The sequence below is a fragment of the Chelonoidis abingdonii genome, chromosome 6 (assembly GCF_003597395.2).
Source record: "Chelonoidis abingdonii isolate Lonesome George chromosome 6, CheloAbing_2.0, whole genome shotgun sequence".
NCBI lineage: Eukaryota > Metazoa > Chordata > Testudines > Testudinidae > Chelonoidis > Chelonoidis abingdonii.
The window spans coordinates 134,323,283-134,350,993 of record NC_133774.1 but is presented as its reverse complement, the minus strand read 5'-3'; the positions used below and the strand labels follow the sequence as shown (position 1 = coordinate 134,350,993).

The 27,711-nt window shown below is 49.8% G+C and overlaps 1 protein-coding gene across 5 annotated transcripts in view; it reads left to right on the top strand.

Annotated features, from left to right (window-relative positions):
- ABCA1 (ATP binding cassette subfamily A member 1) overlaps positions 1-27,711 on the top strand; it is a 165,132-nt gene that overhangs the window by 94,241 nt on the left and 43,180 nt on the right. For all 5 annotated transcript variants that reach the window (XM_032773278.2, XM_032773279.2, XM_032773276.2 and 2 more), the window contains 8 exons: positions 6,917-7,157; positions 7,838-7,977; positions 14,918-15,034; positions 23,048-23,236; positions 24,287-24,492; positions 24,587-24,763; positions 25,537-25,759; positions 26,583-26,804. In XM_032773278.2, the coding sequence (XP_032629169.1) occupies positions 6,917-7,157; positions 7,838-7,977; positions 14,918-15,034; positions 23,048-23,236; positions 24,287-24,492; positions 24,587-24,763; positions 25,537-25,759; positions 26,583-26,804 (1,515 nt within the window). The remainder of the gene's footprint in view (positions 1-6,916; positions 7,158-7,837; positions 7,978-14,917; positions 15,035-23,047; positions 23,237-24,286; positions 24,493-24,586; positions 24,764-25,536; positions 25,760-26,582; positions 26,805-27,711) is intronic.

Sequence of the window (27,711 nt, the reverse complement as noted above, 5' to 3'; positions counted from 1 at the left end):
TAGTCTTTCTGGCAAAGGGTTTTAATTAGGAAAGGGACTGAACTAGATCCCTGGCTCTGAACATCCCAATCTCAATCTTTGGACAAGTTTCCAATTCAGCCTACATGCTGAATCTTTCCTAGCCTGAACCTGTTGGTGAGAGGCTCCCAGGCTGCAGTGGAGAACAAGCCCAGTATTCTGAAAAATATGCCTGGGCCAGATCCTCAGCAGTTATAAATCGACATAACTCCTCACATGGCTACTGTTTTAAATTTCTAAAGTGCTTTGCACAGTCCTAAAGACTGAACAAAGCTGCTTGCACAAATGATTTTTGTTCATTAGTGACAGGGTCTGTTAGATTGAATTATTATTTATTTGTATTATGATGGCATCTAAGGGTATGTCTACATTGCAGTTAAACACCTGCAGCTGGCCTGTGTCAGCTGACCGGAGCTTGTGGGGCTCACACTGTGGGTCTATAAAATTATGGTGTAGCTGTTTAGAGCCGAGGCTCTGGATCCCTCCCAACTTGTTGTGTCCCAAAACCCAGGCTCCAGCCTGAACCTGGACATCTACATCAAAATTTTATAGCCCCCAAGCCCATGTCAGTGGACGTGGGCCAGCCACAGATGTGTTGCAGTGTTAAACATACCCTATAGGCCCCATCTGAGATCAGGTATTTTATATATATATAGTAAGAGACAGTTCTTTTCACAAAAAGCTTGCAGTCTAAACAGACATATAAGGTAGAAGGGGAAACTGAGGCACAGAGGTGAAGTGACTTGCCCAAGGTCACCCAGAAGATCAGTGACAGGGCTGGGAACTGAAGCCTCAGTCCAGTGCCCTAGCCCCTATGTCAGGTTTCTCAGTCATGTTCCCCTATGAAGCCTGTTTTCTGCATTCTCAGTCATGTTCCCCTATGAAGCCTGTTTTCTGCACTTACATCAGGCTGAGACTTGCCATTTGAGTTTTCAGTCCAGCTCTTAAATACATGTTCATTCCCCCTCTCTCCCATTTCCTGCTTTAGCTGATTGTGGTTCATTTTGCACAGATGCAGTGGTTCATTTTGCACACATTACCTTCAGTGGAGTGACTGCTTATTTCTCTCAGTGCGAATGAAAGAACTGAGAATGAGCTGCAGAAAGCCACATCTCCCTGCTTGTGTTGCTTTCAGTAAAAGCTTTTCAATGAGATCCTGCTTTGCGATGTGGGATATGCACTGCGGGTTTCGTGAGCTTAGAACCATCCTTTACTGCTATCATAATGTAGCCTTCAATGTTGAATACAGTGGAGTAGTCAGCTAGCCATATGCATCTGAAATCTTAATGATAGGTGATACACGGCAGCCAGCTTGTTACCTGTTATGCCTTCAGGCATCTCCAGTGCTTAACAGAGGCCTGTTGTTTACTCTGCTTGAGCAGTGGCATATTGAGATGCAGAGTTTGTGACCATCAGGGTTTGTTTTCTGTATGTCCCCAGGCCAGTGAGGGGAGTCGTTTCGCTCTCCAGTGTTCTGTAGTTTACTCACTGCGGTTTTGTCAGAAATAAGAGACAGGAGACATGTAGAAAGGAAATACAAACTACAAGGAGCTATAAGAGTAGAGTAAATGAGACTCAAACTGCCAGCATTACTACTCGGCCGAATCTAGTCTGTCTGTTTTATCCATCTAATCTCTCTCTTTACCGATCAGTGAGTCATCCCAGACTGCTAGATCGATATACCCCTGTGTATGTGTATGGCCAAGTTAGTCAGAAGTGACTAGTGGTCTTTGGATGTCCAGCTCGAGCCAAAATGGTCTGATTTCAGACAATGGGTTATGGTGACCAGAGTTCCCGATTTTACAGGGATAGTCCCAATTTTGGGGTCTTTTTCTTATATAGGCTCCTATTACCCCCCACCTCCATCCCGATTTTTCACATCTGCTCTCTGGTCACCGTACAATGGGTGCCCAGAACTTTCAGAAAATCAGGCCCTTCTCTAAGGTCAGGTCTACACTGGGCTTAACCGCTATAACTACACCATTATGCTACGTTGGCAAAGAGCTCCTAGTGTGGACATAACTCACGCAGGCAAAGCTGTGCTTTTGTCAGTATAGCTTATTCCAGCCACCCAGAGCAAAACAAGCTATAATGGGAAAAGCACAGTTTTGCAGGTATAGCTGCATCTACACTATAGTCTTCTATCTGTCACAGATCTCACCTCATTACACCCTTGACTCAACATACAGTAGTGGAGGCTGGTAAATTTTGTAGTTTAGGCCTGGCCTAACTCTTAGCCGAAGGTTGGAAGTTGACCAGGTATAACTGTCAGTTAGGGGAGTGATTTTGTTTTTTAACCAATATAGTTATAATGGTAAAAGCCCTATTGCGAATACAGTTATACTGGTATATAGTTGTTCTCCTTTGCCTATGAGAACAGCTATACAGGTATAAAACACCTTTATGTGGATATACCTGTGTCCACATTAGGGGTGTGGGGGGAGAGGATCATCCTGTTTTAGCTTAGTGGAATGGGTGAATTTTCCAGTGTAGATGAGGCCTTTGAGTTGGGCACTGAAAATCACAAGTCTCTTTTGAGAATCTTGGCCATATATGTCCAATTCTTATTTTTAAGAGTCAACCAGAGCAAAATTAAAGTTAGCAATATTGAAACCTAAAATTACTGATGTATACCTAAGGTTGTTTTCTTTCAAGGCTGGCGCAACCCATTGGGCAACCTAGGCGGTCACCTAGGGCCCTAATGTTTGGGGGGCGGCAACTGCAGCGGCCGGATCTTTGGCCGCCCCAGTCGTTGTCGGTATTTCGGGGGCGGGACCTTCTGCCACCTACGGCACCAAAAAAGCTGGCGGTGCTCCTATTTCCATTGTATCACGTGGTATCTGCTTCCCCCAAGCTGCGTTGAGCATGACACCAGATGTGGTGGGGTGGGATGCAGACCAAGACAACAAACGGGCAGTGGAGAAATTTAAAATATGCCTGAGGCATTAACACTAGGCACATATGGAATAAACCCCAAGGCTTTGCTTGTCTCATCTGTCTCCCATCATATCAATGTGAAGGTGTATATTTTTCTAAAAATAGATTTCTTGTATGTGACATGGGAGTGGCTCTTGATCAGAATCAGCTGAATTTTTGCCATGTCATTGGAACATGTCTAAAACATCCACAATTCTGGGAATAAACTCAATGGGCCAAGCTCATCCCCAGCATAACTCCACCGACTTCAGTGGTGTAACCTCTGGTCCAGGGCTTTGTCATTTTTGACTGTGTCAAAATCAAGTGGCACAGTACATCAAAACTAGCAGGCCACCTACACTCTGATTGACTTTGTGTGACTGTCCATGGAAATAAAGTGATGGACCATGGCCCAGGAAGTATCTGTAATGTTAAAATCTCCCTTAGCATTCTTGTGTGAATCTCATTAAGGGATGGCTGTTGTGTGTTATATTACAAATATATGGAACAAGAAAGACACCAGTGTCATGTCTAGCTAAAACATGCCTGGTATTCTGGGTGCTGACTTTGGGCAGGATGCATCCATTCCACTTCTGCTAATTGACGGGAGCAAAAGCCAAGAGAAGTTGTGGAAGAGTGGGTCACAGAATTGCAACAGCTCGGAGGCATATTTCCTTTCCCTCCTGCTCTTGGAACCCCCTGTGCAGCCATTCCCATGTGCTTCTGTGTTATACTTAGGCTTGGCAGAACTGGATTTTTATTTCTTTATTACTTTGATGGATAATATCAGTGTTTTTAAAGCATTTTTTTAGATTTTTATCAATTTAAATGTTCACAACTGTGGGAAATTGAGGGGCAAGGGCCAGACAATTCTCCAACAACAGTAGACGTTGTGATTCAAAAATCTAAAGGTTAAACTGTTAACATAGAACCTGATGAGGTTCAATAAGAACAAGCGCAGAGTCCTGCACTTCGGATGGAAGAATCCCATGCACTGCTACAGACTAGGGACCGAGTCGCTAGGCAGCAGTTCTGCAGAAAAGGACCTAGGGCTTACAGTGGATGAGAAGCTGGATATGAGTCAACAGTGTGCCCTTGTTGCCAAGAAGGCTAACAGCATTTTAGGCTGTATACAGTAGGGGTATTGCCAGCAATGGAGGGACATGATCATTCCCTCTATTTGCACTGGTGAGGCTCATCTGGAGTACTGTGTCCAGTTTCAGGCCCCAACTACAAGAAGGATGTGGAAAAATTGGAAAGAGTCCAGCGAGGGAACAAAAATGATTAGGGGGCTGGGCACATGACCTACGAGGAGGGCTGGGAAACTGGGCTGTATTAGTCTGCAGAAGAGAAGAATGAGGGGGATTGATAGCTGCTTTCAACTACTTGAAAGGGGGTTCCAAAGAGGATGGATCTAGACTGTTCTCAGTGGTACAGATGACAGAACAAGGAGTAATGGTCTCAAGTTGCAGTGGGGGAGGTTTTTAAGTTGGATATTAGGAAAAACTTTTTCACTAGGAGGGTGGTGAAGCACTGGAATGAGTTCCCTAGGGAGGTGGTGGAATCTCCTTTCTTAGAGGTTTTTAAGGGCAGGCTTGACAAAGCCCTGTCTGGGATGATTTAGTTGGGAACTGGTCCTGCTTTGAGCAGGGGGTTGGACTAGATTCCTCCTGAGGTCCCTTCCAACCCTGATACTCTGTGATTCTATGATTCACAGATTGTCAACATCACATGTCAAAATATACATGATATCCTTTAATAAACAAACCATACCTGTTTACTCTTCATTCACTAGTCCATTTGTAACAAGTCCAATTCAAGAGTCTAAATTACTGCATTTTGAGTCTAAGAAGTTTTTAAGCAGCATTTTCTCTACTTTGTCTGTCTGTAAATTTTGATTATTAACGATGGAAATATTTTTGTCGGTTTGCGTGGATACAGAGAAATCGATATTTACCGATACAAATCTGATTCTTCCAAGCCTAGAAATGCCCCACTCAGGGCCCAGAGGATCCCTTAGAGCTCAGGAAGGAACTGTGGATCCAGTGGAGAGGGAGAGGCTGATTAGCTGTCTTGAGAGCCCAGCTCCCTGGGGTGAACCCTCTTTCCTTGCAGGTGCCTAGGCTTTTCAGGATCTCCAGGTTTCACCACTTCTGGCCTTTGTGTTTGTATCAAAGCTTTGTGAAGCAGTGGAGTGTGCAGTATAGATTAAGAGAAGGGGGAGGGAAGAAGGGAACAAGATGATCAGATAGAACCATTGCCTTAAAAGGCCAGTCACTATACAGAAAGGCCTTGATTACTTTGTTCAGCGCTTCTGCCCTATTTGGGGACTTGGACTCTGGAGCTTATTGGTTCAGATTTCAAATGGACCTGACCATGCAGGTACCAGGGTAGCATCCTGGCTAGCAATGCAGAACATGTGAGCAGCTGCAGGTTTATAGGTCTGGGGGTGGGGCTAGGGGTCATTTTGGTAGCAATACTGTGGTTAGTGCCTTTTAGCTGTTACAGAGACAAGGCGGGTGAGGCAATATCTTTTATTGGACCAATGTCTGTTGGTGAAAGAGATGAGCCTTTGATCTACACAGAGCTCTTCATCAGTCTCCTCTGTGTAAGTCAAAAGCTCGTCTCTTGGACCAGCAGACGCTGGTCCAGTAAAAGATATTATCTCACCTACCTTGTGTCTCTCATATCCTGGGAACAACACGTCTTGCTACTGTGTAATTTAGTTTCTTACTGAGAGGTTTCAGAAAGCCCTTCTACACGCTGCTAGGGAAGCAGTGCGGCTCTCCAATACTAACGTGTGTCATCGTTGTTACGATAGGTGGCAAATATAGCGACACCTCTGGTTAAGGTGGCCTGATATTTTCCAAAGTGTCCATCGTGCCCAGCTCCAGTTGAAGTCAGTGGGGACTGCAGCTCTGAAAATAATGTCTGAAGCATTACAAGCTAGGTTGTGAGCTGGTATAAATGGACAACAGTGGATACGTGCCATTTTACACACTCTGGGTATCTGGCCTTCTCTCTTAATGCACAGGATGTTACTGTAGTGTCGTAGTCCGGTCCTGTGGTGTTTTTATTCACATCACTTCGTAAGTGAGTGGACACGGATGCTAATGTCAGAGTGACGGAGATTGCTTCTGGTGGAGGCTAACCTCTTCCTAGCCAATCTGTAGTGTTAATGCCCCTGCACCTTGTGTTAGGGAAGATGCCAAAGGAGGTGCCTTGTAATGTGTGGCTGGTTTTAATGGTTGCGGAGGCAGTGAAGATGCCTGTTGTGACCCTGAAGTTTAGCTACAGCTGGACTTGCCTCATAACCATCTAAGGATTTTCTGGGAATGCCATTGATAAAGGGAGGGTGGGAGGAATGTGATAGCTGATCTCATGGGCCAAATTCTCTACCAGTGTAAATCGGCACAAGCCCATTGACTTCAGTGAAGCTATGCCAGTTTACACCAGTAGAGAATTGGGTCCCATATCTCAGCCTCTGAATCTTGCAAAGCTGCATCTGATTAGTTTGACTCACTGTTTATTACGCTTCTCGGCTCTGTGGAGCTAAGATCAATGCGTAGTGTCTGTTCTTATCAGTTTATTCCCTGCCTCTCCTGCCGGCTCACTCCCCTGCACTCCCATTCTGTTGCCCGAGTGAGGGGACCCTGCTGGAATGGGAATGGGGGCGGCCATGAGAAGGAGTGGAATTCACAGGAGGGCAGGGGCTAAGGATTTTCTCTGTGATGTCATTGAAAAACGCAGAATAAAGGAGCTGGCACAACAGAAGCCAGCCCCCACACCACCCTGCGTACATGGGACGTTTCCTGAGTGCAAGGTTCCCCCACTGATCATACCCTTTTGCTTTTCCAAGGTCTGGTTCACATAGCTGGTTTATTAAATTAGATCAGGTGTTTGTGGAGACAAATGCTTTGATATCAAAATACCTGCTTCATGCAAGTGAAATAAGCAAGCACTTTGTCTCCGTGCATTGCAGCTGGTGAGCATGAAGAGCTGGAGTGACATGAGGCAGGAGGTGATGTTTCTGACCAATGTGAACTCCACAAGCTCCTCTACTCAGATCTACCAGGCGGTGTCACGGATTGTGTGTGGCCATCCGGAGGGGGGAGGGTTGAAAATCAAATCTCTCAACTGGTATGAGGACAACAACTACAAAGCCCTGTTTGGAGGCAACAGCACTGAGGAGGATGCAGCTAATTTCTATGATAATTCTACAAGTAAGTGAGACCCGGTCCTGGGCAACGTGCCTATTCATGTTACGAGTGTGTGAATTGTTAGAGGCCTCCACTTCCTCTTGACTGTCCCACAGGGTGACAGGTTGCCAGATAATGACTCATGGCATGTGTGTATTTACATGCCCATGTACTCCATGATAGGCTAGCACTCCGTTCCATATGATGTGAGATGTTCTTATAATGGCAGTGTAAGGACCTGACCCAGAGCCCACTGAAGGCTCCGACTGACTAATCTAGGCTTTGGGTTGGACCTTGGGCGTGCTACCATGATTGGATTTGCAAAGTGCTCTGCCCTCAGGGTGCACATGAGGTGCTGAGCTCTGCTGCAGATCTGGCTACTGACCCTTTGAAAATTGGGCCTTTGATGTGCTCTTTGGGATTGAACTGTGCTTTGTAATCAGTGAGCAGTGCTTGCTTTGCATGGGGGCCTGGTTTTCACGGCGGATGCTGTGCAGATGCTGCTTTGTGACTTTCAGAGCTCCAGATCCAGTGAGAGGCATTGGGTTTCTGGTCAAGCTGTGCAGCTCAGGGTGGTTTCTTTTTAACTCCAACCCTCTCTGCTCAGATATTTCTGTTTTTAAAATGCACACGTGTGACACACTTCCCCATGAGTAAGTGTCTTTGAGGCTGTTCAATACCATGCATGTTCTCTCCCTGTTTAGCACCCTACTGCAATGAGCTGCTGAAGAGTCTTGAGTCCAGTCCGCTTTCCCGAATTATTTGGAGGGCTCTGAAGCCTTTGCTCATTGGGAAGATCCTGTACACTCCTGACACCCCAGTCACGAGGAGGGTCATGACTGAGGTAGGCTATGGAACCTTGTCCCCTATATAAGCAGCACAGAAGAGACAGGGCCAGACCCATCCATGCAGTTCACAGCTTTGTTCTACGGAGATGGTTTAATTTGGCCCTACTGCTGGTGTAACCGGCTCAGGGAACACCCCTCAAGTATAAAGGTGATTGTCCTGTAGTCCACAGCCTATCTATGTTCTCTGCTGAAGCCTGACAGAGAAAAGAGGGCTGGAAGACAGGAGGGGTGGCTGGGGGATACCCAGGCTGCATCTCCTTCCCACCTCCTTTGGGGAGACACTCACTTCTGGGAGCACTGGGAAGCAGCAGTCCTAGTGCTTTCCTGAATAACTCTGACATGAAACGGGGTGGGGGGCAGGCTTTTTCTACTCTGCTCCCTGTGCACACTCATGAAAGAGACAGACATAATTCAGCCCTTTAAAGTGGCCTACAAAGGTATGGAGATCCTGGCCACACAAATGTACTGGCTTGTGATATTTTTATTTTCAAAAACATGTGATTTTTCTCCTTACTGTAGCTACCATGTTCTTCTTCGAGAGATGTCCCTGTGGGTGCTCCACTTTAGAGATGTCCCTGTGGGTGCTCCACTTTAGGTGTCGGTGCGCCCCTGCGCCTTTAATCGGAGATTTTTACAGCAGTACTCCTACCGGCCACGCATGCTTAGAACCTGTCACTCACTTTAAGTATGTCACTAGAGAGCATGCTGGCCCGGTACCCTCAGTGTCCTCTCTCTCCACCCCATGGCTTGAGACGGTAGCTCGCAGACTTCTTTAGATATTTCTTTCCTCATCTAAAAATACCTGTAGTTAGCAGTTTTTTTCTCCTGTTTACTTAGCTCTTGTTAGTGTTATACCTACTTTTGCTTCACTACTAGTTTAAAAAAAAAAAAAAAAAAAAAATTCTGTGTCCTGTCAGCCGCTTCAACATATGCCTGCTCCACGGCTTTAAGCGGCTGCTTCCTCTTGTTAAGGATTCCTATCCTTTGTGCTGATGGCTACTCTAAGTGTATAACAATGCTGGGGGAGATACATATTCCCAAAATGCCCTCACTGCAGCTAAGTTAACCTCTATTCTAAAGCAGGAAAAAAAAGACAGGGAGTTAAGTTAAAATCCTTCTTTCTTCTTTCAAAAATCCTGCAGTCTGCCATCAGACCCTGGCTTGCGACTCTGCCTCCAGAGACCCTAGGCTCTAATCCTTCAAAAAAAACAAAACCTTATAGACATGGCTAAAAGCAGAACACTCCATCAAGAGGAAACTTCAACTGGTAACCTTCTCCTGTCAGCTCATCAGTTTCCTTACCAGCTGTCAGTTTCGCCCCCTGAGTGTTTTACCGAGCTGGGTTCCTCTGGTTACTGGGCTAACCCGCCTGTCTTTCTTGTGGTATATCTGGAATATTCCTGGGCTTGATGCTCTGCACTGTTTGGCATACATCAACAGCAGATGTTGGCTAAATAAAAATCCAGGACCGTTCCTTCATTTCAGTTACCCTGAAATTGGTCACTTCCTGACCCAGCCCAACCCTTCGCCCTTTTTTTCTCTCACTAGCCGATCGTCTACCCACCCTAGAAGACTTAGAATGGCCACACAACCTCCCCCGTGGCGTAGCCTCTTCCACCACGCTGGCTACTGTCAGGTGCACTCTTATGTCCACACGTCATCTTCCTGGCATCTCTCGTTGCCCCCAGAATCCACCAACCAATTTTGCCACATCTGCCATACTCCCCCCACCCCTAGTACTGAGCTCTCTGCCCTCGCCGTGGTACATTTCAGCACAGCTCATTCCCAACTTCTAGACTGATGCAAAGGCCGTCACGCAAGCAAGGCGAGCGAAGCGCTCTCGTGCGGCGGGAGGAGGAGGCGAGGCCAGGGCAAACAACGGGTCTTCTGCCCGCCAGGACAGGAGGACGAAACGCCCCCTGGAGCTGGGCAGTCTGAGCGACGCCAGCTGACCCAGCCTCCACCTGTAGACATCACGTCGTCCAACCTCAGGATCCCACCTCCTGGGGTCGTTCCACCCGGGATGGCCACCTGCTATGCCTTTTCACCACCATGGCATATTGGGCTCTGTGCTGGCCATCTTTCCCTCGGGGGCAGCACGTCACGGCCACTTACTTCATGGCTACGCTCGAATGTCCAAAATCCATATGACGCAGCTTGCGCAGGGCACCGCTGCCACCCGTCAGGCTATGTGAATGTCCTGGACCCAGTATTTACCTTACGTACCAACTGACTACCAGCTAGAGGAGGCGTCATTCTTCCCCTCCCCCTGCCAATCAGCATGATTTTTCAAACTCCAAGAGTCTCTCGTCAAAAGGGTTTGCCAATGAGCTGAGATCATATTGGGAGAGTACCTGACCAACCAACATTGTACGCTAACAGATTCCTGCAAGGCCATCTTCGTCGATCCACGACTGGGCCTTACCAATCTTTACTGCAGCCCCTTCATGGGACCTGGCTAGATCATGGCAGACCTCGCAGCCACAACGCCTAGGGGTGCCTACCTGCGAAACAGGGGCGGACGGAAATATTCATTCCCTCGAAGAGCTCTGAATTCCTTTTCTCACATCTGGGCGCCAAACTCTTTGTAGTGGACCGCAGCCAATCATGATGAAAACAAACAGTGTGGATTGTCCGCCGTACCCCAACCAACGCAGATGGGAGGGGCAACACTATTAGACCTGCTGGGTTGTAAGGTATTGCCTCTTCAACATGGCAATTTCGAAATTGCCAATTTATACCGCGATTTAGCAAAGTACCACCAATTAAAAACTATAATAAGTTACATGCAACTTTTGTGAAACATTGCGCCAGACAACAAGCAACACCAGATTTAGCAGCTTTAGTTCGAGGGCCAAATCATCATCCGGATGCACGGCTCCGTTCAAGAGCTCTTGCGAGTTCAATGCAATACTTGCCAAGTCGTCCACTCCGCTACAGCGGCGCGTCATGCGCGTAGTCTCTGGGGGGCTTTTCACTCTCTCTCTCTCTCCCAGACGAGAGTTTCAGAGCGACAATAGAGGATCTCCTGTTTGATGAGTGATAAAACTCTTTGCCTTTCACCACTAATGGAGGTGCTCGGCACTCAATGAAGGACCTCAAGGGCACCTTCTCGCCGTTAGGTATCCAGACCTACAAAACAGAGCGGACAGTACAGATATCAACCTTACACAATCGTTCCACGCTACCCCTCTCATGACTTACTCAAGCATTTCGCGGTGAAGCTCAAGGCAACAAAAGACATGCCAACGCCAGAGGTCCAGTATACAAGCGGCGTCGCCCCAGTTTTTCCGCGCGGATACCCAACTTCCTCAAAATATATTCACAAATTGAACCTGTTGTCAGATTGGTCTCGAAAATGTCTCTCCTTTTTTCGAGGCATGTTACTGCTCACCATTGTCTTTGGACATGGTCTACTCAGCCATTTTTACATCAATGGCAGAGTGATTACCTACCGAGAAGGTGGGTTCTAGAGGTTCATCACAACGGGTATTCCATCCCCTTCCTCTCCTTACCCTCCACCCACCTCCACCGCTCCCCGTTCCCTCTTCAGGGACAACCTTTTCACGAAGCCACACTCCAGCAAGGAAGTAGATAACACTCTTCATTCCCTGGGTGCTAGTTCGCTCGGTGTGGCCAAATGCCTACACAGCGGGAAGGTTCTTGTTTCCCCTTTTCCTAACACAGAAGAAAGCGACGGAGGATGCGCCGGCCGAGGATCCTTTGGACCTCAGCAAGACTCAACAATTTCGTCAGACACAAATGTTCAAAATGTTGGCCCACCACCCATATTTCCAGCCCTGCAAGCAGGCGCGATTGGGTTTGGTCAGCCCTCGAACCTAACAAGACCGCCTACTTTTCACAGTCATATCCAACGTTTATCTCCGTTTTAAACCTTTTGCTCGACGCCGATTGGGACACTATAATACAGGAAGTTCTACATTTGGCCCTTTCCACGGCCCTCGAGTTTGTCTTAATCTACCGGTAGTCGTGAGCCTACCTCAGGAAACAAGGGTAAATATAGTTTCGCTGGACTGGGCATGCATCATTTCTCGAGTGGCTATTCCACCATCCTGGGCTGCAACTAAATGAGGAACAAATCCACCATTAAGTACCTAACCGAACGCACCAGGCTGCGAATTATAGAAGCACAGCCTCGACTCCAGAACCGCGCCGGACATCCTTCACCGACCGTGTCAATACTGTCAAACTCGCTGGCTGCAAGCTTCACAGCAGCTCTTGGTCGCCGCGAGACTGCCCTCCAACTATGGAGCACATGGCTCGTGCCTTCGTGGTCCAGACATGCATGTCTCCACATGAGGTGCTTCGCAAGCTTGGCTGGCCAGGTTTAAGCAAACCAAACATGCACCTCAATAAACAATCATGTGACCATACCTTAACAGTAGTCGCACTCTTGTCATACGGTGGACAGTCCCTGCAACCTCTGTTCTGGAGTCCCTTCTCCCAGACTCCCACCAACTGCTGATGATGAAACGGCGCATCTCCCGGCTGGCTGGGGCCCATATCTCTCCGACCACTAGTACACGGGCCTATGATCTCACTCCCAAGACCTCCCTATATCATCAAACGTTCTAGAACTCGTGCTATCGGCATGCTTGCGTAGCTTGCCTCCACATATATCAAGAATTCAGCCTGGATGCTAAACAGCCATGGAATAACCAGACAGCATTGCTGCATGTTCGTACTCAATGAAGCAACGGAGGGGGCCTCGGTTTCCACTCTCTTTGTTCACGAGAAACCGTTGAACTCTGGAAGTTTACAGGTGCTTTCGCAAACCAAACATCCAGCATAACAGCTGATTTACATCCCAGGCGTGATGAGAGCACATACTCCGACGAGCCAAGCAGATGCATTTCGAGAGGGACAGGTCAACCCACTCCCAACGATGCCCCAGCCAGATCAGAAACTGAGTGGGCGCCTTGCTCTTCCCCTCCCCTGGCGCGCAGGGCAAGAAAGCGAACAGTCCACAGGAAGACTCTTTACAACGGGTAGGGGGTCTCCTCCGACAAGGATCCTACCCTCGGCTGACTGACACAACCAGAATGCGCACGCGTAACGTCAGCTCTCTTTCTGATTGCTCAGCCCGTCTCTCACCAGATGACACTGAAGGCAGGGACCCGGTACCCTCCCTGTTTAGAAGGTCCTTGTCCTCTGTCCCCTTGGCACCTGCATGGCGACAGCTGCCAGCAGTTGCAGCCCTCCCCATGGCGGCACCTGCAAATGTGCCAGCTTGGTGCCAGCGCGTGCTCCTCCTCAGCCAGTGCGAAACAGCCGCGGAGTGGCCGGCAGCGCATCCTCCTGGGCACCAAGCCGGCTGCAGGGGCAATAAAAGAGCCACACGCTGGCAAGTGAAAAGGCAAATGCAGAAGTGTCTTCGGCGGCACCGAGTGCCGGCGCAGCAGCGTGCTTGGTTCTCCTACTCAGACACTGCCACATAACGCTATGGCCTCGGTAGCCAGCCAGGCAGCGTGCGCGGCTCCTCTAATCCTATACCCGACATTAAGCCGACCCCGCACTCATCCCATTCACTCGCGCTTTCAGTGGAGGACCGCGTCAAACCCTATATTCGGATGTCAAGCACCTACCCCTCATGGCACTCCCTTCACTTCAGTATTGTCCTGCTTTACCTCCATCCACAACCCTTTACGCCATTAGGCACCTGCTCCTTTTGGCACGCTCTCAGTGACCCCAGAGCCCTTCTTATTGTTGGTGGCCTGTACCTCAGCCAGCGGGTCGGCGATTGATAGCAGCGGATTCCACCAGTGCCCGCTTCTGCAAGGACCGAGTTGTTCTGCGTTTACACTCCAAAAATTTTCTTTCCAAGTTATGCTCCTTTTCACCGCAATGAACAATACTTTACGCGCACTTTGCTTCTTTTTATTAACCGAACCACACGCAAACTCCTTTGAGGCCTATGATGCACCCACACCTGATGTGAATTAGCGCGCCTTGTACCTTTGTAATCCCTGGACAGAACACAACACCGTTCCGAGGCTCTCTGGACTCTTTGTGGGGTCTATCGCGGGGACCGTTCCAAGGCATGGCGATGCTCTGCTTCCAGAGTGTGCAGCTTTCGAGATGGATTCGAGTGCATACGTCTAAGTTATCAACCCTTGGGAACGTTGCACAGTCTGGCATTGACTCAGGACACATTCCAACTGGCATCATGGTATCTAACCTCTGAGTGCTTTTCCTACGGCAGAGTACCCTTGTCAGACAATCTGTTATAGGGCGGCCACCTGAGTCGCTCCCACCATTACTTCGTGTACCTCCTCGCCGTCGGCCCCCTCTCTGACGTTTGACTTAGTCAGTGCGGCAGTAGTGTTTACGGTTCATTCTCTGCCAGTCCCGAAGTGTCCGGCTACTCCTTTGAGTACATGCTTTGAACGTCACCTAGAAGTGGAGCACCATTTGGGACATTCTTCTCGAAGAAGAAGAGGAGGTTACTCACCTTGTGCAGTAATGACGTTCTTCGAGATGAGGTGTCCTGTGGGTAGCTCAACCGACCCCACCCTTCCTCCCTCTGCGCTTCGGGGCAGTGGGGGAGCCTCCGTGTAGTGTAGAGAAGGAACTGAGGGTACCGGCCGCGCATGCTCTCTAGTGACATACTCAGAGTGAGTGACAGGTTCTAAGCATGCGTGGCCGGTAGGAGTACTGCTGTAAAAATCTCCGATCAAAGGCGCGGGGGCGCACTGACACCTAAAGTGGAGCACCCACAGGGACATCTCTAAAGTGGAGCACGCACAGGGACACCCATCTCGAAGAACGTCAGTTACTGCACAAGGTGAGTAACCTCCTCTTACCAGTAAAACTTGGGGAGCGCAGTGCCTAGATTTGCACTCTGCCCACCTGGCCTGCTGCTGCTCCGACCTGCAATGCTGACATTTTGGAATAATCCTTCCCCTTTACTGGCAGGTGAACAGGACTTTCCAGGAGCTGGGCGTGTTCCAGGACCTAGGAGGGATGTGGGAGGAGATAAGCCCGAAGATTTGGACGTTCATGGAAAGCAGCCAGGAAATGGATCTGATTCGGGTCAGTATGCCATCACTGTGGGTATGTCTGCACTGCAATGAAACCCCTGTGGCTGGCCCATGTCAGCTGACTCAGGTTAAGGGACTGTTCAATTGTGGTGTAGACATTCTGACTTGTGCTGGAGCTTGGGCTCTAGGACCCTGTGAGGTAGAACTGTCCCAGAGCACCCGAGTCTACACGGCAAGTAAACAGCGCTTTAGTCTGACCCCGAGCCAGCTGGCATAGGCCAGCCAGGGGGTGTTAATTGCAGTGTAGACATACCTTAAATTTCTCAGATAACTTTGTCCTTGCCTAAAGTGTTTATTTTGGGGATGTGACTGGCACTTCAGTCCTGAGCTGTATGCACAGCACTACGTGGTCATTCTTGGAAACAAGTTCTTTTGCATGGTAGTTCCTGCCAGTGCAATGCTACAGCAGAATTCGAGAAGGTAGGTTTTAGCATTGTCTGAAACTGTATGTACGTGAAATGAGAACTGAATAATGAACTAGACACAACTGGGTCAGTTCCTCCACTGGAGTAAATCAGCAGAGTTCCACTGACTTCACTGGAGTTACACCAGTTTACATCAGTTGAGGATCTGGCCCATCTGAGTTGAGAACAAGGGATTTTTAAGTACAGTATGTGACATATGAGTCAGTAGCATAGCTGGGGGGGAAGCAGGGGGAACAGCTGCTCCCCCACTGCACACATTCCCCAAAGGTGGCGCCTTTTTAATTTTTACACTCGCGTGGGGACGACGTTGTGGGGTGAGACCTTGGAAGCACCTCTTTGCTCGCAGCTGTCAGCTCGCGGTGCAGTGGGCATGCCTGTCCCTTTAAACCGGGTGGGAGGGGGCGTTCCCATGGTGCCTAGTGGCAAGCGGCTTGGATTTTAAATCCTAGCGGTCGGCGGCAAGAGCAGGGAAAGGTCAGTGCAGGGCCGGAGCTGCGCGGGGAGCAGGGCAGGGCAGGGTTCGGTTCGGGAGCTGTGGGCAGGGGCAGGATCATGAGTGTGGTGGCCAGAAAGGGGGTGAAGCCGCCGGGCGCGGTGGAGCCCAGGAAGGCAGCTGGGGCTGGGGCCAGGGCCGGGGCACAGGCACTCACCGGCAGCAGCATGGGAAGTGGTGCAATGTGGCCCCAGCCCACTCCACTCAGCCAGCTCCCAGCCGCAGCACTCCACTTCCTGACACCGGTGAGTGCAGGGAGGTTGGGGAAAGGACTCCTGCTGCACTCACCTGTGGTAGAAAGCGGAGTAACGCAGTCCCAGCCTGCTCCGCTTCCCTTGCCCAGTCCCCAGGCGTGTCGCTGGGGCGGCGGTATTGGGGAAAGGTCCCTCCTCCCCCCCGCCACTCACCAGCAGCGGTGGGAAGTGGAGCAGCCCAGCCCAAGCCCACTCCGCTCTCCCAGGCGCATCACTCCACTTCCCGCTGCTGGTGAGTGTGGGGAGGTTGGGGAAAGGACGCCCCCCTGCACTCACCGGTGGTGGGAAACAGAGCGACATGGCCCCAGCCCGTTCTGCTTCCCATGCCCCTGCCCCTACCCCAGCCGTGTTGCTTTGCGGGGGGGAGGGCTGGGAAAAGGTCCCCCCTCCCCTACACTCACCAGCGGCGGGAAGCGGAGTGCTGCGGCTAGGAACTGGCAAAGTAGAGCTGGCTGGGGCCAGGCTGCTCCACTTCTGCCGTTGCCGGTGAGTGCAGGTGGGGGATCCCTTCCCCCAAGCTCCCTCCCCTGAGTGACATGGCTGGGGCTGGGGCGAGGGAAGCGGACAGGGCCGGCTCTGACTTTTTTGCCACCCCAAGCCAAAAAAAAAATAAAATAAACCTCAGGGCGCAGGGCGGCCGGACCCGGAGGCGAAGCCAAAATAAATAAATAGGGCAGCCGTGCCACCCTAGGATTGGGTGGAAGCCGCCCCTTAGAATCTGCCGCCTCAAGCACGAGCTTGCTTGGCTGGTGTGTGGAGCCGGCCCTGGAAGCGAAACAGGCTGTTCCCCATCTCCCACTAATCCCCTGGGCACTCGGGGGCCCCCAAAAGTGCCCCCCACAGCTCCTGCCTTCCAGACCCTCTGGGTCTTTGGCAGCGGGACTTTCAGTGCTGCCAAAAAAACCTGGAGCAAGTGAAGGGCCCGCTGCCAAAGACCTGGAGCGCTGCCAGGCGAGTAAAAGCGCCGCAGCGGGTGGTGCCTTTTTTGTTTTTTTGTTTTCTATTGCTCGCTCATTCCCTCCACCTGGCTACGCCACTGATATGAGCGCCCTGTAATCATGTCACACAGTGCCATGAACTGGAGCAGAGCGTGATTAACCACTGCTTTCCATCTGCCCTGCCTGGGATCTGCTCTTTCTTCTTCACTGCTGACTATTACGTGTATAACCTGGAGAGAGGGTTCCTGACACATTTAACTTGCTATGCTGTTGTGGTAAACTCTGTCCCAAATCTGGACCTTAGCGTACAAAATCTGGGTGCTTACTGTGAACCTCCCCAAGCTTATACCCAGCTTGGATCTTATTTCGCTGCCACCAGATAGTATTGAGGCTACTATCAGCCTGGGTTCCAATTCCTTGGGGGACCCCTCTCTGGCTCCCCAACTTTCCTGGGAGGACCCCAGACCCAGACCCTGGTCTCCCTATCTCAAACGGGAAAACAAGTTCCCCTTGTCTCTCGTTCTGCTCCCCGCTTCCTCCTGGTGAGCCTGGCGATGCAGTACTTAACTCCTTGAAGGCAAACAAAAAGGGTAATCACCCTCCCTGAGGCGATGCCTTCAAACTAGTAAAGCTAACATAAAGAGATTTCCCCCCTCCTTCCTGTAGCCTCACCAGAGAAAAACCGAAAACCTCAACAGGTTTTAAAAAGAACTTTTATAAAGAGAAAGAAAATACAGAAAATATCATCACTGCATTAAGATGACAATACAGGCTCTTGGATTATAAGAAAATAGGAATAAACAGTCTGATTAAAAGATGCCAATTAACCAGTCCAGCAATCAACACCCATGTAAATACAAATCAAAGCACATCACAGCGATTACTTTGGTTCCTTTGTACTCACACCTGATAGTAGAATATTTGAAAGAAGATGAGTTAGAGGAAAAGCTTGTTTACTCACAGCCGAGGAAAACAAAAAGACCCGAGTTTCCAGTTCCTCCCAGACTTTAAAAAAAAATCCAGTCTCTGATTGGTCCTCTGGTCAGGTGTTTGGTTCCCCTTTGTTCACCTTTGCAGGTAAAAGAAAATTAACCCTTACCTATCTACTTATGACAGCTGTGTTCTCCTTTGTAACAGCAAATGCCCGTAAGTACCAGGGCAACTGCTGTCTTGGTGTTAGCATGAGGTATACCTTGTAGAAAGCAGTCACAAACCAAGGACTCATCCTGGAGTGTCAAGCACCCTAATCCCATCAAGTGCTGTAGGAATTGGGAGCTGAAGTGAGGCATCCAACAGGATTGGCTCAGAGGTGAAAGTAAGTCGGTACAAACTGGTACGGTGACGGCGGAGCCAGTTACACCGTGCCGGACTACACTGGTTTCACTGCCGCGCTCGCGGCCGGGCTGGGCCGGATTTAAAGGGCTCTGGCTGCCGCGGCTGCGGTCAGCCCAGAGCTCTTTAAACCCCCCCTCGCGTCCGGCGGCCGGGCTGGGGCCGATTAAAGGGCTCTGGGCTGCTGCGGTGGCGTCAGGCCCAAGCTCTTTAAAGCCCCTCCCCGCGGCTCCAGCGGCCGGGCTGGGGCAGAATTTAAAGGGCTCTGGGCTGCCGCGGCTGTGGTCAGCCCAGAGTCCTTTAAACCCCCCGCCCGCGGCTCCGGCGACCAGGCTGGGGCCGGATTTAAAGGGCTCTGGGGTGCTGGCTGCGGTCAGCCCAGAGACCTTTAAACCCCCTGCCGCAGCTGAGATTTAAAGAGCTCAGAGCTCCCCGCCACTGCGGGTAGCCCAGAGCCCTTTGAATCCCGTCTGTGGCTCCGGTGGCTGGGCTGGGGCCAAGATTTAAAGGGCTTGGAGCTCCCCTCAGTGGCAGGAGCTCTTGGCCCTTTAAATACCTGCCCCAGCCCCACAAAACTCATGGTTCCCCACGGCAGCTGGAGCCCCGGGCCCTTTAATTTGTCCCTGAGCTCTGGGGGCCTCCCAGCTACCTCTGCAGCTGGGAGGCCCTGGTTGATTTAAAGGCCCTGGGTCTCCCAGCCACAGCTGGTGCCCCAGGGCCTTTAAATCTTGAGAGGCCACGCCCCTTCCAGATGAAGCCATGCATCTTCTGGACTCCGGCAGTACCGGTAAGTCCTGTAAATTACTTTCACCCCTGATTGGGCTCTTTTTGAATTGCATGGTGTGCTTACATTTGTGGAAGAGCAAATGTTGCCCTAGTGGCCGATCACTTGATAACATGCAGTGCGTGCTGACTTACCCGAAGGAGCAGTGATCTCCCACCTTTGTAATAAATCCTTGGCTTCGGCAGAGTAACTCCCGGTTTACACCCATGTAAGCAAGAAGAGAATCAGGCCTAATGTAGAAAATAAATATCAAGGGCCTGGTTTGCTGCTGCATTACTGCACTTACATGCTAGAATAACTCCATTGATCGGGTGGACTCTGAGTCAGACCATTGGCACCTTCCCCACAGGAAATACACCGAGGGAAAACTGGAATGACGCAGTGGTGAATCAGGCCCTCTAGAACAAGTCCAAGCCAGCTGTCACTACTATCTCCCCAGTAAAGCTAGACAAATATCCCCCACTGAACGGAAGTGTAAAGTATTCTCTGGACCACCCCACTGCATTCTCCCCAGGGCCTGAAAATGCTGGAGATGATCACTCTAGTGGCAGTGCTGGCTTGATGAGAGTTACTCTTGATTACGCTGGTTTGAGTAAGATCAGAATCAGGCCTGGAGACTGTAAAGGGAGCTGCACAGCCCTGCCGCAGGCCAGCCTTAGGATACTGGTTTGCAATCAGATGTCCCTTGAAAAGTGAGTGGTGCGTTTTGAAGCGAGATCCATGAACCAAGGGAGCTGGTATTTTATACTTGTTGTTATCGTCTCCATTCTAGCAGAGGCTTCCTGAGGTTTCTAAGAGTTCCATTCCCCTACTTTGTTTTAACAATACCATTATAGCTCAATGTTCAAGGCATTGCTCTCTTTCCCCATCACCTATCCCAATGCGCATGCGTGGGGTCTTCTGTTGTGAGTATCGGGCAAAGTCATGCCACCAGCGTTCTGTTAAATTTAGAGCTGGAACAAAGATCAGTTACATGCTTATCAGGCCAAAACATAAGACCTTCCAGCTGGGTTCACTGTCATGGTAGGTCAGTTCTTTGGCCTAATGACCTTGACGGCTGTTTGTTTAAACCCAATGACGACATGCCTTCCGTGAGACAGGCAGACGATAGTGTTACCGAGTGGTTAGATTCGGAATTCCAGCCCTGCAGGTCACTGTAGATTTATGTCAAGCTCCTTGCAGCCGAAGGGGCACTGAAAGGGGAAATGTTTTTCTACCTCTTGTTTGACATTTGGGACTGGATCCTACTTCTGGTGCGGGTGTATGACAACACCCCCATTGACTTGAAAGGAGCAGGAGCAATTGCTCAGAGAACAGTGCGTGTTTGCTTTTAACATGAACAACGTGAATACAAATAGTGTGTGACTGCTGGCTGCTGTAAGGAGTGTTTGGATGAGCAGACCCTAAGGAGACAAAATATAGACACAGAAGGGACAGGAGAAAGTGCTGGAGCTCAATCCCCCCTTTCCATTTCTGTTTTTCTTTCTTGTGTTCTCCTTCACCAGCCTAACGTATTCTGCCCTTTTTTCCTGGTTTGTCATGTTATTTTTTTAATCTCATTCCCATTTGCACTCTGTCTGAAACAGCTATTCAGGTTTAAATTCTTTACCTTTCTTTAGCCTGAAGTATGCTCAAAAGTCAATTTCCTATTTGTTTAGTTTGTAACCATTCCTTAGATTTGTTGTTCTTCTGCTTAACCATATCCTTTGTAGTTAAGGCTTCCCTCTTTTCTACAGATCCTGCTATGGTACGTAATGTTACATGTGGTAGAGTGGTATAGGAGAAAGTCTTACTTCCAGCATAAACAGTCAAAGGAAGTACATTTCCATTTTACAGACAGGGAACTAAGACACAAGATTACATGACTTGCCCAAGGTCACCACAGGGTCCGTGGCACAGCTGGGAACTGAACCCAGATCTCCTGGTTCAGTGCTTTTAGTCCAAGATTAGCCTTCCTCTAACAGCCCTCCTGTATAGATTCTTTTGTTAAGTGTTTTAGTATTTGTCCTGCATATTTGGGATGTCCCTTCCCTTTAACGTTATTACCTACTCTCTCTGTGAGAGAGATGGTTCAGCCAGCAGTTCCTCCTTGTGTAACCTCTTTGCTTCCAGAGCAACAGTGTGCAGTAACTTACAATAAATACGTCGGAGGAGGCAGGGTCGGCTCTAGACATTTCACCGCCCCAAGTTTGGCGGCATGCCACAGGGAGCATTCTGCCGGTTGCCAGTCCCGCAGCTCCAGTGGACCTCCCGCAGGCGTGCCTGCGGAGGATCTGCTGGTCCTGCCGCTTCGGTGGAGCCGCGGGACCAGCGGACCTCCCAGCGACCGGCAGAGCGCTCCCCGCAGCATGCTGCCCCAAGCACGCGCTTGGCTTGCTGGGGCCTGGAGCCGCCCTTGGGGTCAGCCTTACTGCACTGATATTTACGCTTAGCACCTCGGGAACTGAATTCCTGGTTACACTCGATCATCCCTTCGGCTCTGCTCAAAGCAAAGAATTGTTTGGAAGGTGTCAGCAGCATGTAGCAACCACCAATTAGCTGAAAAATCTTCTTCCTACCCTGCTTTCCAAGGATGGCTTTTTGTTTAGTTGTGGGGCGGGAGGGGTTTTGCAACTCTTCCCACAGATGGGAACAAGACTGCCACCTGCTGGAGAGTTGTTATCAAATGTGCCTATAAGGCTGGGAGTGTATTTACTGTGTCATTGGGCAGGCTCTGAGTGTCCAGTGTGTGTGTGGTTCTTTGCTGCCCTCCACCTGCAGTAGAGAGAGCAGTCCAGAGCCAACTCAGCCTGCAAGGCAGGACATACGGTATTGGGCACCCTGTGAATACCTCAGATAGAGGGATTTAGATAGGTATATTATCTATCTCATACACCTGGAAGGGACCCTGAAAGGTCATTGAGTCCCACCCCCTGCCTTCACTAGCAGGAACAAGTATTGATTTTGCCCCACATCCCTAAGTGGTCCCCTCAAGGGCCAAACTCACAACCCTGGGTTTAACAGGCCAATACTCAAACCTCTGAGCTATCCCTTGTATTCCAGTTGAGCCTAGGCTAAGATCATGATGCCACTGTGCTAGGACCCGTGCACACTCATTGTCAGAGATAGTCATGGCCATGCATAGTTTAAATGGACAGGACAAAGTGTGGGAGGGGAAACTGAGGCAAAGAGCAACAACGTGACTTGCCCAAAGTCGCACAATAGGCCAATGGCAGAACAGAGATTAGAAACCCGGCCTGCTGAGTCTCAATCCTGTGGCCTACCCACCAGACCATGCTGCCTCTACCAGATAGCTAGACCATGATGTAGGTAGACAGTCTGTCCTGGGATTTGTGTTCTCTAAGAGCAGCTGCAACATGTTTATTGTCATGCAAACTGGGAGTAGCCTTCAGTCATCTAGCAAGCTGCCAAATGAGGCCCCTCTGTCAGGCAACTTGGACACCCCATTTGACACTACCAATTCTGTCTCTTCCCTGAATGTTATTTTCCCCTGGGAATTTTCGTTTTGTCACACTGCAGTTAATGTGATACTGCACAGTGCAGTTAATATGAACCTGAGCTTCTCTGATGGAAGTCCCATGCATTGGCAGAATTAGTAACATGGTGTGCTGAAGAGAATTCATGTGCTCAGTAAACTCTCCATTCTCAGTCCTTGTCCAGAGCTGGACTTCCAGGTCCAAGGGGAAAGAGTCATGGTAGCTTGGTACAAGCTCTGCCTTGCTGGGGGGAATCCAAACCTGAGCCTAACGGTCCTTATTTTCCCCGCACCATAATTGCAGACACTGCTGAAAAGCAAAGGCCTCTGGGACACTCACTTGAGCGGCTCAACGTGGAGGGTTCAAGATGTTTCCTTGTTCTTGGCAAAGTCCCCAGAGGACATTCAGCCAGTGAATGGCTCCACATACACTTGGATGGATGCCTTCAATGAGACTGACCGGGCTGTCCAAACCATCTCCCGCTTCATGGAGGTGAGCTTGCTGCTGCTGTTAGGTAACGTTTGCTCATGCATGTCGTCCAGTACAAGGCCAAGCCATGCTCTCTGCAAGGGGTCTAGGAGAGTCATACTGTAAAAAGCTCAGTGCTTATGAGTGGTAGTTTGGTGTCTGGGTTTGCAGTGTCATGGTTCACACCATCAATGCTCCTAGGAGATTTGCGTTAAGAAAGCAATAAAACATTGCAGCCAAGATTTAAAATCTGAAACGATTGCTCCTAAGCCCACATTTAGGTGTCTTAAGTAAGTGTCCTAGCCTCAGGGGGAGCTGCTGGGTGGTCAGCAGGGGCGGCTCCAGGCACCAGCACAGCAAGCATGTGCCTGGGGCGGCAAGCCAGGGTGGGGGCGGCAGTCAGGGAGCCTTCAACAGCGTTTCTACGGGAGGCCCGCCGGTCCCGCCGCTTCGATGGCATTCAGCGGCGGGTATGCTGAAGGTGCAGGACCGGCAGATCACCCGCTGAAATGCTGCCGAAGCTGCAGGACCGGCGGACCACCCGCGGAAACGCCACTGAAGGCTGCCTGACTGCCATGCTTGGGGCAGCAAAAAAGAGAGAGCCACCCCTGGTGGTCAGCACTTCCGAAACTCAGGCTGCTCACTTAAGTGCCAAAATACGGACAGAAGAGCCTAACTTTAGGCACCCATCTTTGACAAAATCTTATCTTGCATGTTCCATGTGGTTTCCGATGACAGTCCTGCCCCACCATTATGGGCAGCTGATAATGGCTGATCTCATCAGCGCCCTGGATGCTTGTTTTTCTGCATCTAGTATTACCCAGTGACTGCAGGAGAAACTGCAGTGGTTTTAAAGCTCTAGGCATTATTGAACTCATTGGATTCCACCTCTGTGAATGAATGACCATGTATTCCAACACAGTGTAGCTTTGCCCCATCTTTTAGGCGAAGGTGTTATCATCTCCGGGTCCCTCTTGTTTCAAAGGCTTGAATGTGTTCTATCACTGTAGCTACCAACATATAACCCTATGTAATAAACTCTGCCCAGGGACTTACAAATCTGTCTCCATTTAGTGTGTCAACCTGGACAAGCTGGAGCCTGTGGCCACAGAAGTGCAGCTCATAAACAGGTCCATGGAGCTCCTGGAGGAGAGGAAGTTCTGGGCTGGCATTGTCTTCCCTGAAATCACCTCAAACAGTGTAGAGCTGCCTCCTCACATCAAGTACAAGATACGGATGGACATAGACAATGTGGAAAGGACAAACAAGATTAAGGATGGGTGAGTGCTGCCTAGCTGCCTTCTCAAGAGAGGCATTGGGAGACTCTAGGCCTGTAAGGATTTCTAACAGGTGATCTTTATTCCCTTGGCTTAGGTACTGGGATCCCGGTCCTCGTGCCGACCCCTTTGAAGACATGCGGTATGTCTGGGGCGGCTTTGTGTACTTGCAGGATGTTGTGGAGCAGGCGATCATCAGGGCACTGACAGGCACAGAGAAGAAGACTGGTGTCTATGTGCAGCAGATGCCCTATCCCTGTTATGTGGATGATATGTAAGTTATGCAGTAGGTCGACTAGGTAGCAGGGTCTGTGTCTACTCCTGAGTCACTGGAAATGCGGCCACTGGCATTATCGGGCAGGGTTGGGCCTGCTATTACCCTGCTGATTTGCTCTAGTGGTACCTGTGCATTCCTATACTGGTGCATGAACAGGGCTCTTCAATATGGGATTGGATGTATCGCTCTATGCAGGTACCCAAAGCGTTTCTGGCTCCAGGACGGCTCTGGGGGGGGGGGGGGGGGCTGCACGTGGAGGCCCTGCCCCAGAAGAGCTCTTTGGAGGACGGTGGCTCCCAACTGCAGAGTGTGAGGAGTGGGAGAGTGCATTATCAGGACAATACTGTATCACCCCCTCTCGGTGCCTCGGTCAGCAATGGAAGGGGCAGGGAGTGTAGCTGTGATTGGTCCCTGGGTGCTCTCCTCCACCCAGGCTTGTGCAGTTGCAGTCTCACCCAGAAGTGGCCGGAGACTAGTGTAGAAAGATCCTAAAGCACTGCCCTGCTAATAGAGCAGCAGCGCAGAGTTGTGAGTCGCTCGCTGCTCCAGTGACTTCCAGGGAGCGATGCCGATTTACACCAGGTGAGGCCCCGGTCTTGTGTGCATGCTTCGCTTTGCACAATGGGGCTCTGGCCCTGACAGGGACCTTTAGGCGGTACTGTGATCCTCCTCCTCTGCACCTGTAGGGTACCCGGCAGCCCTTGGTGACGCTCTCTAAAGCAAATAACCACAACAATCTTTCCCCTGGCTCTTTCCCTTCCTGCCACCAGATTCCTGCGTGTCATGGGCCGTTCCATGCCCCTCTTCATGACTCTGGCTTGGATCTACTCGGTGGCCGTAATAATCAAGGGGATTGTGTACGAGAAGGAAGCCCGGCTGAAGGAGACGATGAGAATCATGGGCCTGGACAATGGTATCCTTTGGTTCAGCTGGTTCCTCAGCAGCCTCATCCCCCTCCTCATGAGTGCTGGGCTGCTGGTGCTGATCCTGAAGGTGAGGCTGGCACCATCACAGTTTCTCTCTCTGCCCTTCTCAGCATTGTTGATTTCCTGTGGGGCGGCATATGCGGGGCCCTGCTAACGATCAGCCTGGTAACGAATGCTCTGGGGTTAATATTCTAGGAATTTGGATCAGACAGTGACTCACTGGGAAAAGGCTCTTGGTTCCAAATGAGGCTGAGTGATTTAAAACAGTGGCTCTCAACCTTTCCAGACTTCTCTACCCCTTTAAAGAATCTGATTTGTCTTGTGTATCCCCAGTTACACCTCACTTAACAACTACTTGCTTACAAAATCAGACATAAACATAAAAAAGGGTCACAGCACGCTATTACTGACAAAGTGTTGACTCATTTTTACCGTATCATTGTAAAATAAATCAATTGGAATATAAATATTGTACTTACATTTCAGTGTATAGTATACAGAACAGCATAAACAAGCCACTGTCTGTATGAAATTTTAGTTTTTGCTGCCTTTGCCAGTGCTTCTTATGTAGCCTGTTGTAAAACTAGGCAAATATCTAGATGAATAAATGTACGGCCAGGGATACGTGTACCCCTGGCTGAGAATCGCCGATTTAAAACAGTAAGGGTGCTTCAGTTAATTGTTTCAGTGCATCTCAGTGTGCAGAGTACCGTGCCTGGGGCAAAATGCCCCCCTGGCACGGTCACAATCCCTCCTGCTTACAGGACTGGGCAGCTAAAGCAGTTAAAAGGTAGTTCTGTTCTGAATAGTGATTCTGCAAGTGGGCCCTGTTGATTGCTTCTCAGTGAGCCCTGTTTGACTTGTGACACATGTATCTCCTCCTTGCCAAGATGGGAAACCTGCTGCCCTATAGCGACCCCAGCGTGGTGTTTGTATTCCTCTCCGTCTTCGCCGTGGTGACCATCTTGCAGTGCTTCCTCATCAGCACCATGTTCTCCAGGGCCAACTTGGCAACAGCCTGTGGGGGAATCATCTATTTCATCCTGTACCTTCCCTACGTGCTGTGCGTCGCCTGGCAGGACTATGTGAGCGTCTCGCTGAAAATGTTCGCGGTGAGTTGCAGTGGGCTTGGCACAGAGGAGCTGTATTGAATAGCATCAGGCGAGGTATTTCCAGCAAAGATAAGGAGGTGTTAGTACCGTTATATAAGGCACTGGTGAGACCTCACCTGGAATACTGTGTGCAGTTCTGGTCTCCCATGTTAAGAAGGATGAATTCAAACTGGAACAGGTTCAGAGACGGGCTACTAGGATGATCCGAGGAATGGAAACTGTCTAATGAAGGAGACTCAAAGAGCTTGGCTTGTTTAGCCTAAGCGAAAGAAGGCTGAGGGAGATATGCTTGCTCTCTATGAATATATCAGAGGGATAAATATTAGGAAGGGAGAGGAATTATTAAGCTTAGTACATGTGGAAGAACAAAATGGATATAAATTGGACACTAGGAAGTTTAGACTTGATGAGACGAAGGTTTCTAACCATTAGAGGAGTGAAGTTCTGGAACAGCCTTCCAAGGGGAGTAGTGGGGGCAAAAGACATATCTGGCTTTAAGACTAAGCTTGATAAGTTTATGGAATGGATGGTATGATGGGATAGCTTAATTTGGCAATTGATCTTTGATTATCAGCAGGTAAGTATGCCCAGTGGTCTGTGATGGGATGTTAGATGGGATGGATCTGAGTTACTGCAGAGAATTCTGTCCTGTGTGCTGGCTGGTGAGTCTTGCCCACATGCTCAGGGTTTAGCTGATCGCCATATTTGGGGTCGGGAAGGAATTTTCCTCCAGGGCAGATTGGCAGAGGCCCTGGAGGTTTTTCGCCTTCCTCTGCAGAGTGGGGCATGGGTCACTTGCTGGTGACCTTTCTGCAGCTTGAGGTTTTCAAACCATAATTTGAAGACTTCAATAACTCGGACATAGGTTAGGGGTTGTTATAGAAGTGGATGGGTAGGGTTCTGTGGC